The sequence below is a fragment of the Brassica napus genome, unplaced genomic scaffold (genome assembly GCF_020379485.1).
Source record: "Brassica napus cultivar Da-Ae unplaced genomic scaffold, Da-Ae ScsIHWf_2172;HRSCAF=2825, whole genome shotgun sequence".
NCBI lineage: Eukaryota > Viridiplantae > Streptophyta > Magnoliopsida > Brassicales > Brassicaceae > Brassica > Brassica napus.
The window spans coordinates 1-14,649 of NW_026015581.1; the positions used below are offsets into that span (position 1 = coordinate 1).

Genomic DNA, 14,649 nt, shown 5'->3' on the forward strand with positions numbered 1-14,649 from the left:
ATTTGAATATTTTATTCATCAGTTTCCTGATGAACTATCTGGCAATAATCCCAAAACAGCAGATACATACCTACCGCCAACCCTGGTACTTTTCCTACAGACCCTAGAAACATATGCTTTCGGGATGTTTTGCTGATTTTATTTATTTGAATATGCAAGAGAATTTTTATTGGAACATTCCTTTATGTCCTTGGAACTTCTATAGTAAACGGAATATACCGAGTTGTGATCAATCAAATATTACAAAGTCCTGGTATCTATTACCAGTCAGAATTGGATCATAACGGGATTTCGGTCTATACCGGCACCATAATATCAGATTGGGGGGGCAGGCTAGAATTAGAGATGATAAAAAGCAAGAATATGGGCTCGTGTGAGTAGGAAACAGAAATATCTATTCTAGTTCTATCATCAGCTATGGGTTCGAATCTAAGAGAAATTCTAGAGAATGTTTGCTACCCTGAAATTTTCTTATCTTTCTTAACCGATAAGGAGAAAAAAAAAAATTGGGTCAAAAGAAAATGCTATTTTGGAGTTTTATCAACAATTTTCTTGTGTAGGTGGGGATCCAACAAGAGATGCTTACTTATAAATCTGATCATATTAGAGCTCGCCAAGAAGTACTTGGTACCACTATCATTGGAGGAACAATACCTAAACCAGAAGATGCTCCAGAATCTTTTCGATTACTTGTTCGAGAACTACGATCTTTGGCTCTGGAACTGAATCATTTCCTTGTATCTGAGAAGAATTTCCAGATTAATAGGAAGGAAGTTTAATCGGAATGAATCACAAAATTTCTTATATGATCGATCGGTATAAACATCAACAACTCCGAATTGGATTAGTTTCTCCTCAGCAAATAAGTGCTTGGGCCACTAAAAAAATACCTAATGGAGAGATAGTTGGAGAGGTGACAAAACCCTATACTTTTCATTACAAAACCAATAAACCGGAAAAAGATGGATTATTTTGTGAAAGGATTTTTGGGCCTATAAAGAGTGGAATTTGCGCTTGTGGAAATTATCGAGTGATCGGAGATGAAAAAGAAGACTCGCAATTTTGTGAACAATGTGGAGTTGAATTTGTTGATTCTCGGATACGAAGATATCAAATGGGATACATAAAACTGACATGTCCTGTAACTCATGTATGGTATTTGAAACGTCTTCCTAGTTATATTGCGAATCTTTTAGATAAACCTCTTAAAGAATTAGAAGGTCTAGTATACTGCGATGTGTGATTTGATCGAAATTTTTATTTTTAAGAATGATAAACTCTCATCCCCTTCAATCAATTTGGGATGCCCTCGATCTGACATGTCTCTTGAAAAGAGTAACATGAAGCTCAGACTTGTGGGTGTATTCAATACTCCCAAATAACAAGGGCGATTGGTCTATGGTCGATTCAGTAAAAAAAAAGTACTTCAAATTGATAGTCGTACCTCGTGAAAAGAAGACCTTTTTTTTGTCGAATTAAGCATTCCCTTATCTTTCTAAACGAAAAGAAATTTGGTTTTTTATATTGAAGTAAACAAATATGTCATGGTTGGAGAAGTCTATACATCGCATATAAGCTTTAAGAATATTGTGGCATAACCATCGAGGTAACGCAGGACCTAAAAGATCGAATGGAACAATACATAGACAAATAAATCCCGTATGAATTCTAAGGCATTCCTTTCACTTAAGGTAAAAAGTATTCCGGCATTCGAAGGGAAGTAGACTACTCAAGAATTTGACATTTTTTTCTGTCGTAATTTTGAATTCACTAAAGAATCTAAATAGAAATCAAAGAAGAATTAATTGAATCAATGAAATGGTGGTTGGTTTGCACTGAGAACTTGAGTAAGGCGTAGATTCTTTTTGGGTTTTCACTTGATTTTATAAAATACAATTGGAAAGTGCGACCCCTTTCTTTATCTTTATTTGATATAACTACTTGAGCCGGATGAGAGGAAACTTTCATGTCCGGTTTTGAGGGGGGGAGATCATATAGTGGACCCTATCCCAATTTTTCTTTTGCTAGGCCCATAACGAAAAAACCTACTTTCTTACGATTACGAGGTTCATTTGAATATGAAATTCAATCCTGGAAATACAGCATCCCACTTTTTTTTACTACTCAAGGTTTCGATATATTTAGAAATCGAGAAATTTCTACTGGGGCGGGTGCTATCCGAGAACAATTAGCCGATTTAGATTTGCGAATTATTATAGAAAATTCGTTGGTAGAATGGAAACAATTAGGAGAAGAAGGTCCCACGGGGAATGAATGGGAAGATCGAAAAATTGTAAGAAGAAAAGATTTTTTAGTTAGACGTATGGAATTAGCTAAGCATTTTATTCGAACAAATATAGAACCGGAATGGATGATTTTATGTCTCTTACCGGTTCTGCCTCCCGAGTTGAGACCCATCATTCAGATAGAAGGGGGTAAACTGATGAGTTCAGATATTAATGAACTCTATAGAAGAGTTATCTATCGGAACAATACTCTTACTGATCTATTAACAACAAGTAGATCTACACCAGGGGAATTAGTAATGTGTCAGGAAAAATTGGTACAAGAAGCCGTGGATACACTTCTTGATAATGGAATCCGTGGACAACCCATGAGGGATGGTCATAATAAGGTTTACAAGTCATTTTCAGATGTAATTGAAGGAAAAGAGGGAAGATTTCGCGAGACTCTGCTTGGCAAACGGGTCGATTATTCGGGGCGTTCGGTGATTGTCGTTGGACCCTCACTTTCATTACATCGCTGTGGATTGCCTCGCGAAATAGCAATAGAGCTCTTCCAGACATTTGTAATTCGTGGTCTAATTAGACAACATCTGGCTTCGAACATAGGAGTTGCTAAGAGTCAAATTCGTGAAAAAAAGCCGATTGTCTGGGAAATCCTTCAAGAAGTTATGCAGGGGCATCCCGTATTACTGAATAGAGCACCTACTCTACATAGATTAGGCATACAGTCATTCCAACCCATTTTAGTGGAAGGACGCACTATTTGTTTACATCCATTAGTTTGTAAGGGGTTCAATGCAGACTTTGATGGGGATCAAATGGCTGTTCATGTGCCTTTATCTTTAGAAGCTCAAGCAGAGGCTCGTTTACTTATGTTTTCTCATATGAATCTCTTATCTCCAGCTATTGGAGATCCCATTTCTGTACCGACTCAAGATATGCTGATTGGACTCTATGTATTAACGAGCGGCACTCGTCGAGGTATTTGTGCAAACAGATATAATCCATGTAATCGAAAAAACTATCAAAATGAAAGAATTTACGAAACAAACTATAAGTATATGAAAGAACCCTTTTTTTGCAATTCCTATGATGCAATTGGAGCTTATCGGCAGAAAAGAATCAATTTAGATAGTCCTTTGTGGCTTCGGTGGCAATTAGATCAACGCGTTATTGCTTCAAAAGAAGTTCCTATCGAAGTTCACTATGAATCTTTTGGTAACTATCATGAGATTTATGCACACTATCTGATAGTAAGAAGTGTAAAAAAACAAACTTTTTGTATATATATTCGAACCACAGTTGGTCATATTTCTTTTTATCGAGAAATCGAGGAAGCTATACAAGGTTTTTCTCAAGCTTGTTCATATGATACCTAATAATATGGTATTCATAAAAAAGAATTATAGGACACCCGTGTGAATTCGGACCTCTCCGAGTCAACTCGGACATAGTTCCTGACCTAAAAAATCAAGATCGAGAAAAGGAAGTTTTGCAATCATTGACTCAAACTCATTGTCGAATCCCATTCAGCAGAATATGGAGGTACTTATGGCGGAACGGGCCAATCTGGTATTTCACAATAAAGTGATAGATGGAACTGCTATTAAACGACTTATTAGCCGATTAATAGATCACTTCGGGATGGCATATACATCACACATCCTAGATCAAGTAAAGACTCTGGGTTTCCAGCAAGCAACTGCTACATCCATTTCATTAGGAATTGATGATCTTTTAACGATACCTTCTAAGGGCTGGCTTGTCCAAGATGCTGAACAACAAAGTTTGATTTTGGAAAAACACCATCATTATGGGAATGTACATGCGGTAGAAAAATTACGCCAATCTATTGAGATATGGTATGCTACAAGTGAATATTTGCGACAGGAAATGAATCCTAATTTTAGGATGACGGACCCTTTCAATCCAGTCCATATGATGTCTTTTTCGGGAGCTAGAGGAAATGCATCTCAAGTACATCAATTAGTAGGTATGAGAGGATTAATGTCGGATCCCCAAGGACAAATGATTGATTTACCTATTCAAAGCAATTTACGCGAAGGACTGTCTTTAACAGAATATATTATTTCTTGCTATGGAGCCCGTAAAGGAGTTGTAGATACTGCGGTCCGCACATCAGATGCTGGATATCTTACGCGTCGACTTGTTGAAGTAGTTCAACATATTGTTGTACGTCGAACGGATTGTGGCACTATCCGAGGGATTTCTGTGAGTCCTCGAAATAAAAGTCGGATGATGTCAGAAAGAATTTTTATCCAAACATTAATTGGTCGTGTCTTAGCAGACGATATATATATAGGTTCCCGATGTGTCGCCTTTCGAAATCAAGATCTTGGGATTGGACTTGTCAATCGATTCATAACCTTTGGAACACAATCAATATCTATTCGAACTCCCTTTACTTGTCGGAGTACATCTTGGATCTGTCGATTATGTTATGGCCGGAGTCCCACTCATGGTGACCTAGTTGAATTGGGGGAAGCTGTAGGTATTATTGCGGGTCAATCTATTGGCGAACCGGGGACTCAACTAACATTAAGAACTTTTCATACCGGTGGAGTATTTACAGGAGGTACTGCCGAACATGTACGAGCCCCTTATAATGGAAAAATCAAATTTAATGAGGATTTGGTTCATCCTACACGTACACGTCACGGGCATCCTGCCTTTCTATGTTATATAGACTTGTCTGTAATTATTGAGAGCGAAGATATTATACATAGCGTGACTATTCCACCAAAAAGTTTTCTTTTAGTTCAAAATGATCAATATGTGGAATCAGAACAAGTGATTGCTGAGATTCGCGAGGGAACATCCACTTTTCATTTTAAAGAGAGGGTTAGAAAATATATTTATTCTGACTCCGAGGGCGAAATGCATTGGAGTACTGATGTATCCCATGCACCCGAATTTACATATAGTAATGTCCATCTTTTACCAAAAACAAGTCATTTATGGATATTATCAGGAGGTTCTTGTGGATCTAGTCTAATTCTTTTTTCGATCCACAAAGATCAAGATCAAATGAACATACCCTTTCTTTCCGTCGAAAGAAAATCTATTTCTAGCCTCTCAGTGAATAATGATCAAGTGAGCAAAAAATTTTTCAGTTCAGATTTTTCTGATAAAAAAAAATCTGGGATTCCCAATTATTCAGAATTGAATGGAATCGTAGGTACTAGTCATTATAATTTCATATATTCTGCTATTTTTCATGAGAATTCGGATTTATTAGCAAAAAGGCGAAGAAATAGATTTCTCATTCCATTCCAATCGATTCAAGAGCAAGCGAAAGAGTTCATACCACATTCAGGTATCTCGATTGAAATACCCATAAATGGTATTTTCCGTAGAAACAGTATTTTTGCTTTTTTTGATGATCCTAGATACAGAAGAAAGAGTTCCGGAATTCTTAAATATGGAACTCTAAAGGCGGACTCAATCGTCCAAAAAGAGGATATGATTGAGTATCGAGGAGTCCAAAAATTTAAGACAAAATACGAAATGAAAGTAGATCGCTTTTTTTTCATTCCTGAGGAAGTGCATATTTTACCCGAATCCTCCGCCATAATGGTACAGAACTATAGTATCATTGGAGTCGATACACGAATCACTTTAAATATAAGAAGCCAAGTCGGCGGGTTGATCCGAGTGGAGAGAAAAAAAAAAAGGATTGAACTCAAAATATTTTCGGGGGATATCCATTTTCCGGACAAGACAGATAAGATATCCCGACATAGTGGCATCTTGATACCGCCAGGAAGGGGAAAAACAAACTCTAAAGAATCAAAAAATTTAAAAATTGGATTTATGCCCAACGGATCACACCAACCAAGAAAAAGTTTTTTGTTTTGGTGCGGCCCGTAGCTACCTATGAGATAATGGACAGTATAAATTTAGCAACACTCTTCCCACAAGATCTCTTTCGGGAAAAGGATAATATTCAACTTCGAGTTTTCAACTATATCCTTTATGGAAATGGTAAACCAACTCGAGGAATTTCTGACACAAGTATTCAATTGGTTCGCACTTGTTTAGTCTTGAATTGGGACCAAGACAACAAAAATTCTTCCCTCGAGGAGGTCCGCGCTTTCGTTGTTGAAGTAAGTACAAAGGGTTTGATTCGAGATTTCATAAGAATTGGCTTAGTGAAATCCCATATTTCGTATATAAGAAAAAGAAATAATCCGCCGGATTCGGGATTGATCTCTGCAGATTCCGTGAATCCGTTTTATTCGCTTTCTCCCAAGGCTGGCATTCTTCAACAATCGCTTAGACAAAATCATGGAACTATTCGTATGTTCAGAAATAAGGAATCCCAATCTTTGTTAATTTTATCATCCTCTAATTGTTTTAGAATCGGTCCATTTAATCATGTAAAATATCACAATGTTATAAACCAATCAATAAAAAAAAAACCTCTAATTACAATTCAAAATTCGTCGGGCCCCTTAGGAACAGCCATTCAAATTTCGAATTTTTATTCATTTTTGCCTTTACTAACTTATAATCAGATCTCTGTAATTAAATATTTGCAACTTGATAACTTCAAATATATTTTTCAAATAATTCACTCTTATTTAATAGATGAAAACGGAAGAATTTTTAATCTAGATCCATACAGTAACCTTGTTTTGAATCCATTCAAATTGAATTGGTATTTTCTTCATCAAAATTATAATAATTATTATTGTGAGGAAACGTCCACAATAATAAGTCTTGGACAATTTTTTTGTGAAAATCTATGTATAGCCAAAAAAGAACCATACCTAAAATCGGGTCAAGTTTTAATTGTTCAAAGGGATTCTGTAGTAATAAGATCCGCTAAGCCCTATTTGGCTACTCCGGGAGCAAAAGTTCACGGGCATTATAGAGAAATTCTTTACGAAGGGGATACATTAGTTACATTTATATATGAAAAATCGAGATCCGGTGATATAACCCAAGGTCTTCCAAAAGTAGAACAGGTGTTAGAAGTCCGCTCGATTGATTCAATATCACTGAACTTAGAAAAGCGGATTAAGGGTTGGAACAGGTGTATAACAAGAATTCTTGGAATTCCTTGGGGATTCTTGATTGGTGCTGAGCTAACTATAGTGCAAAGTCGTATTTCTTTGGTTAATAAGATTCAAAAGGTTTATCGATCCCAGGGGGTGCAGATTCATAATAGGCATATCGAAATTATTGTACGTCAAATAACATCAAAAGTTTTGGTTTCAGAAGAGGGAATGTCTAATGTTTTTTTACCTGGAGAATTGATTGGATTGTTACGAGCAGAACGCACGGGGCGTGCTTTAGAAGAAGCAATCTGTTATCGAGCCGTTTTATTAGGAATAACTCGAGCATCTTTGAATACTCAAAGTTTTATATCCGAAGCAAGTTTTCAAGAAACTGCTAGAGTTTTAGCAAAAGCTGCTCTTCGGGGTCGTATCGATTGGTTGAAAGGCCTGAAAGAAAATGTTGTTCTAGGGGGTGTGATCCCCGCCGGGACCGGGTTCAACAAAGGATTGGTGCATTGTTCACGGCAACATACCAATATTCTTTTTGAAAAAAAAACAAAGAATTTATCTTTATTAGAGGGAGATATGAGAGATATTTTATTTTATCACAGGGAATTTTGTGACTCTTCTATTTACAAATCTGCCTTTTCTAGAATTGAATAATTCCTAATAGCAGATTCCTGTTTTGAATTTCATGTTTTATTGTTTGCTGTAGTCATTTGCTTTAATAATTTGTTAACACTAATAAAGATAATAATGAATACAAAATAATGGCTCGGCTCGTGCATAAACGGACAAGAGAAGGTTCCATTGGAACAAATTTTTATTTTAGTTTTGGGTACCCCCCTTTTAAGTGTGAAAAGAAATGACAAAAAGATATTGGAACATCGATTTGGAAGAGATGATGAGAGCAGGAGTTCATTTTGGGCATGGTACTAGGAAATGGAATCCTAGAATGGCACCTTATATTTCTGCAAAGCGTAAAGGTATTCATATTATAAATCTGACTAGAACTGCTCGTTTTTTATCAGAAGCTTGTGATTTAGTTTTTGATGCAGCAAGTAGGGGAAAACAATTCTTAATTGTTGGGACAAAAAATAAAGCAGCTGATTTAGTGTCGCGGGCTGCAATAAGGGCTCGGTGTCATTATGTTAATAAAAAGTGGCTCGGCGGCATGTTAACAAATTGGTCTACTACAGAAAAAAGACTTCATAAGTTTAGGGACTTGAGAACTGAACAAAAGACAGAGGGATTCAACCGTCTTCCGAAAAGGGATGCAGCTGTGTTGAAGAGACAATTATCTCGCTTGGAAACATATCTAGGCGGGATTAAATATATGACGGGATTGCCTGATATTGTAATCATCATCGATCAGCAAGAAGAATATACGGCTCTTCGAGAATGTATAACTTTGGGAATTCCAACCATTTCTTTAATCGATACAAATTGTAATCCCGATCTCGCGGATATTTCTATTCCAGCAAATGATGACGCTATAGCTTCAATTCGATTCATTCTTAACAAATTAGTATTCGCAATTTGTGAGGGTCGTTCTAGCTATATACAAAATTCTTGATTAATAATAAGATAAATAAATCAATTTTTTTTGAGGGAGGGGCTCCCTGTATTTCGATTTATAAAATCGGTTACTATTCCTGAATCATACAAAAGAAAAAGAGATAAAAAACTGGGTATATTGTGTGATTCGTTTAGTTGGTATCCAAAACTAAAATAAAAATTCAAGTAAATAAGTAAAAAAAAAGGGGGGGTCTTGAATCAAAATAATTTAAAGTTCTTATTTCTGTCAGAGGGCAATATGAATGTTTTATCATGTTCCATCAATACACTAATAAAAGAAGGGTTATATGAGATATCTGGTGTAGAAGTAGGCCAACATTTCTATTGGCAAATAGGGGGGTTCCAAGTCCATGCGCAAGTCCTTATTACTTCTTGGGTTGTAATTGCTATCTTATTAGGTTCCGCAGCTCTAGCGGTTCGCAATCCACAAACCATTCCAACTGGCGGCCAAAACTTCTTTGAATTTGTCCTTGAATTCATTCGAGATGTGAGTCAAACCCAGATTGGAGAAGAATACGGTCCATGGGTTCCCTTTATTGGAACCCTGTTTTTATTTATTTTTGTTTCTAACTGGTCAGGAGCCCTTTTACCGTGGAAAATTATCCAGTTACCTCAAGGGGAGTTAGCAGCACCAACGAATGATATAAATACGACGGTTGCTTTAGCTTTACTCACATCAGTAGCATATTTTTATGCGGGTCTTAGCAAAAAAGGATTAGGGTATTTCAGTAAATACATTCAACCAACTCCAATTCTTTTACCCATTAACATCTTAGAAGATTTTACAAAACCCCTATCACTGAGTTTTCGACTTTTCGGAAATATATTAGCCGATGAATTAGTAGTTGTTGTTCTTGTTTCTTTAGTACCTTTAGTGGTTCCTATACCTGTCATGTTCCTTGGATTATTTACAAGCGGGATTCAAGCTCTCATTTTTGCCACTTTAGCTGCGGCTTATATAGGTGAATCCATGGAGGGTCATCATTAACTATTTTTTTTTTTCAAATTTAGGTTAGCCCAATTATCGAATAGTTGGTTTACGTTATGTAAGAAACACTTGTATATGTCATATTTGATATTGACTAGGTATATATAAGTTAAAGATCTATATAATCTGCCCCACTATTTTTGTGAATTTCTATTTAGATAACGATTCGATTATAAGTTCTTACTTTTTATCTGTGAATTGGCTGAAAAAAACGATCAAAAAAAGAACGAAGAATTAAAAGAAAAGAATGGTTCACAAAAAAGAAACGGCATAAAAAAGTCGTATATATATATATTATGCATTTTTCAAAATCCCGTGGATAGGAACTAATATCAAAGTAATTCTTATCAAGTTTTTGGTTATTTTGGCTGGATGAATCTTAGCGATGACTTAATTATAATTAAGTCCTAAGTCGTTGGATGATTGTATCATTAACTATTTCTTTATTTTGGTGTGAGGAACTTATCATGAATCCACTGGTTTCTGCTGCTTCGGTTATTGCTGCTGGGTTGGCTGTTGGGCTTGCTTCTATTGGACCTGGGGTTGGTCAAGGTACAGCTGCGGGTCAAGCTGTCGAAGGTATCGCGAGACAACCTGAGGCAGAAGGAAAAATACGAGGTACTTTATTGCTTAGTTTGGCTTTTATGGAAGCTTTAACAATTTATGGCCTAGTTGTAGCATTAGCGCTTTTATTTGCGAATCCTTTTGTTTAATCCTAGAAATAATAAAATTAGGAATTTTTTTTTCGTAGTTTTTTTTATTCTATCAAGATTTCACTCCTACAATTATTCATTGAGACAACAACCCTTGGGAAGGACTAATTTGAGGATGGGGAATTAACACATCGATTCGCTTTCTTCCTTCCCCTTATTCTTTTTAGTTTAATGGAAATTTTTTTTAAGGAGTGTTGCGCAAAAAGGAGGTTTAGGTTTTTTAAAATTGATATAAAACTTGGTCTCAAATTCTAGCTTAATTTTAATTAAGTCTCATTATTATTATTGAAAATTAAAAATTTTTGGAAAATAAATTTGTAAATAGAATAGGTTTTTGATTCTGTTTATAAATATCCAAATAGGTAAATTAAATTATAAATTATTAAACGAAATTTTCTTTTTATTCAAAAAAACAAAGAATAAAAAAAAAAAGGACAGAGTTCTTTTTTTTTATAGTTTAGCTAGAAGAGGAGATTATATGAAAAATTTAACCGATTCTTTCGTTTACTTGGGTCACTGGCCATCCGCCGGGAGTTTCGGGTTTAATACCGATATTTTAGCAACAAATCCAATAAATCTAAGTGTAGTCTTCGGTGTATTGATCTTTTTTGGAAAGGGAGTGTGTGTGAGTTGTTCATTTCAAGAATAGGCTGGATTCGTCCAGTGGCACTATAACTAGCAAAGAGTGCCTAATCCCGCGAATTACTTCTGAATACAAAATTCAATAAAAAATCATATTTTAGAACCATAGCATTTCGTTATTCTTTGGTAAGTCTACTTGACTTTGATTCTCTATCAACCAAAAATTTGGGACCATTAATTAACATGGTTAAAACTAAACCGTTTGAAGTTCAGATGCAACATGGTACTCTTTCTACCATATGTAGTCTAATTAAAAAATGAATAAGATTTTCAAAAAGAATAGTTCGGCTTTTTTCGATATAAAACACTCATGTCGATAAAAATTTTTGAGTCTTTTTGTATAATGCAGAATTGATAACCTACGTATAAAGTAATAAAAATTCTTTGGATTTCAAGAAAAAAAGAAACAACTTTGCTGACAATTATCAATTTTTTATTGGTCAGAAGAATCCTCCAAATAGTTTTGTCTTGGATTGGTGATCTTTTTCGATAGAAATATATATTGAATATGAATTGAATACAACAAAATTGGGAGAGGATAGGCTCATTACATGAAAAATATGGGAATGAAAGTCTCATACATAATTGATAAATGATTGGAATACGTGAGCATGAGAGCCAAATGAATCGAAAGATTCATGTTTGGTTCGGGAAGGGATCATAGAACTTTTTTTTTTACTGAATAATCTACTTTCATTAAATGATTTATTAGATAACCGAAAGCAGAGGATATTAAATACTATTCGAAATTCAGAAGAACTACGTGAAGGAGCTATTCAACAATTAGAAAACGCCCGAGCTCGCCTGCGTAAAGTAGAAATGGAGGCGGATCAGTTTCGCGTAAATGGATACTCTGAAATCGAACGAGAAAAAGTAAATTTGATTAATTCAACTTCTAGGACTTTGAAACAATTAGAAAATTACAAAAACGAAACCATTCTTTTTGAGCAACAAAGAACAATTAATCAAGTCCGTGAACGGGTTTTCCAACAAGCTTTACAGGGAGCTATAGGAACCCTAAATAGTTGTTTGAGTAATGAGTTACATTTACGTACTATTAATGCAAATATTGGTATGTTTGGTACGATGAAAGAAATTACTGATTAGCTCTTTCCTTACGATTATGATAGGCATTATTTTTTTTTTTCTTCCAAAAAAGAATTAGGACAATACTCATGGTAACCATTAAAGCCGATGAAATTAGTAATATTATCCGTGAACGTATTGAGCAATATAATAGAGAAGTGACGATTGTAAATACCGGTACCGTACTTCAAGTGGGCGACGGCATCGCTCGGATTTATGGTCTTGATGAAGTAATGGCAGGTGAATTAGTAGAATTTGAGGAGGGTACTATAGGTATTGCCCTTAATTTAGAATCAAATAATGTTGGTGTTGTATTAATGGGTGACGGTTTGATGATCCAAGAAGGAAGTTCAGTCAAAGCTACGGGAAAAATTGCTCAGATACCCGTGAGTGAGGCTTATTTGGGGCGTGTTATAAACGCCTTGGCTAACCCTATTGATGGTCGAGGTAAGATTTCAGCTTCTGAATCTCGGTTAATTGAATCTCCTGCCCCAGGTATTATTTCGAGACGTTCTGTATATGAGCCTCTTCAAACAGGACTTATTGCTATTGATTCCATGATCCCTATAGGACGCGGCCAGCGGGAATTAATTATTGGTGACAGACAGACCGGTAAAACAGCAGTAGCCACAGATACAATTCTCAATCAACAAGGTCAAAATGTAATATGTGTTTATGTGGCTATTGGTCAAAAAGCTTCTTCCGTGGCTCAGGTAGTGACTAGTTTACAGGAACGAGGGGCAATGGACTACACTATTGTGGTAGCTGAAACGGCTGATTCCCCAGCTACGTTACAATACCTCGCGCCTTATACAGGAGCCAAGCTACTCAGAATCAATTGGCAAGAGGTCAACGATTGCGTGAGTTACTGAAACAATCCCAATCAGCCCCTCTCACAGTGGAAGAACAGATAATGACCATTTATACCGGAACAAATGGTTATCTGGATGGATTAGAAATTGGACAAGTAAGAAAATTTCTCGTTCAGCTACGCACTTATTTAAAAACAAATAAACCTGAGTTCCAAGAAATAATAGCCTCTACCAAGACATTAACCGCTGAAGCAGAAAGCTTTTTGAAAGAAGGTATTAAAGAGCAACTGGAACGTTTTCTACTTCAGGAGAAATTATAAAAAATAGAAATATATTTAAGTTAAGTCTATATATAATATATATAAGTATAGAACTAATATCTGTATATGTTTAATATAAAATCTTAAAGCATTCAGAATTTATTTCTTATTATATTTATTTTTTATAAATTTTCTAAACAGAATAAAAATATTCTTATAATATATAGAAATGGAAATAATAGATAAATATCAATATATTTATATCTATATTGATATTGCGTCCAATAGGATTTGAACCTATACCAAAGGTTTAGAAGACCTATGTCCTATCCATTAGACAATGGACGCTTTTCGCTTTTTTTAACTTCCCATTTGTTAAATGTGCGAAATCTTTTTAGCAATTGTGTAGTGAATTCACTACACAATTGCTATTAGACAATTCTAATAGAGAAAATTGTCTCTAATAAAAAGGGGACAATTTAGAATTTAGAGCGGGTAGCGGGAATCGAACCCGCATCGTTAGCTTGGAAGGCTAAGGGTTTTAGTCGACGTCGATCGATCAGTTTTATATTTTTAACGTCTCTAATTCAAAACCGAACATGAAACTTTGGTTTCATTCGGCTCCTTTATGATGGATGGCGAAATTCCCAAATAAAATAAGATGGGAACTAAATCAAAATTTGACTCATAACATCTATGTTAGCTTTTTTCCCGTTTGGAGGCTTTCCCAGAAAAATTTTGCTTTATAGATGATCCTTCTAGAAGATAGAAAAGGCGAACTCAAAAAATCTTTCTAGTTACTTCGTTCTTTATTTCTATTTAACGGAATCCTTAGGAAAAGTATTTTGTTTCCACCGAGCTAAAACAATATATATGTCGATGTCTTTAGTAAACCAAAGTTCTCGTTTAATAGCTATTTTGCTTCAATTTTTCTATACCAAACAAAAAATAGAACTGAAGATTTAGTTACGATTAGAAAGAAACTTTTCTGGCTTTATCCATGGATCCTCTTGTTATACTATTGAATTGTAAATAGTCATCCAATTCAAAAATTATGTTTCGAAATTTCATAATCCAAATTGACAATTAATTAGAGTCTTTGGATACAAATTACGAGAATCTATAATCTTCCTTGAATTTTTCATTGAAAGGTATAAGGACTAAATCCTTTCAGAAATAAAGTTTTTGATCGGAAGATTAATCAAACCGAGAGACCCTTTAACTATTAAAGGGGTTAAAGGAACGAATCACACTTTTACCACTAAACTATACCCGCAACCAAAATTATTGAATATACTTT

At 35.2% G+C, this 14,649-nt stretch overlaps 3 protein-coding genes across 3 annotated transcripts; all 3 read left to right on the forward strand.

Moving 5' to 3' along the window:
- Positions 1-1,963: 1,963 nt before the first annotated feature.
- On the forward strand, positions 1,964-13,571 carry LOC125600283 (ATP synthase subunit alpha, chloroplastic-like). Its single transcript, XM_048773093.1, has 2 exons — positions 1,964-11,172; positions 11,889-13,571. Exon 2 carries the CDS (start codon positions 12,367-12,369, stop codon positions 13,147-13,149), a length of 783 nt encoding a protein of 260 aa, XP_048629050.1. The 5' UTR covers positions 1,964-11,172; positions 11,889-12,366; the 3' UTR covers positions 13,150-13,571.
- On the forward strand, positions 1,967-10,162 carry LOC125600282 (DNA-directed RNA polymerase subunit beta'-like). Its single transcript, XM_048773092.1, has one exon. The coding sequence runs from the start codon at positions 1,967-1,969 to the stop codon at positions 3,623-3,625; it is 1,659 nt and encodes a 552-aa protein (XP_048629049.1). The 3' UTR covers positions 3,626-10,162.
- Positions 3,786-10,162, forward strand: LOC125600281 (DNA-directed RNA polymerase subunit beta''). Its single transcript, XM_048773091.1, has one exon. The coding sequence runs from the start codon at positions 3,786-3,788 to the stop codon at positions 6,135-6,137; it is 2,352 nt and encodes a 783-aa protein (XP_048629048.1). The 3' UTR covers positions 6,138-10,162.
- Positions 13,572-14,649: the final 1,078 nt, after the last annotated feature.

Excerpts from the sequence above, each read along its gene's own strand:
- LOC125600283 (XM_048773093.1), top strand. The coding sequence starts at position 12,367 with ATGGTAACCATTAAAGCCGATGAAATTAGTAATATTATCCGTGAACGT.
- LOC125600282 (XM_048773092.1), top strand. The coding sequence starts at position 1,967 with ATGTCCGGTTTTGAGGGGGGGAGATCATATAGTGGACCCTATCCCAAT.
- LOC125600281 (XM_048773091.1), top strand. The coding sequence starts at position 3,786 with ATGGAGGTACTTATGGCGGAACGGGCCAATCTGGTATTTCACAATAAA.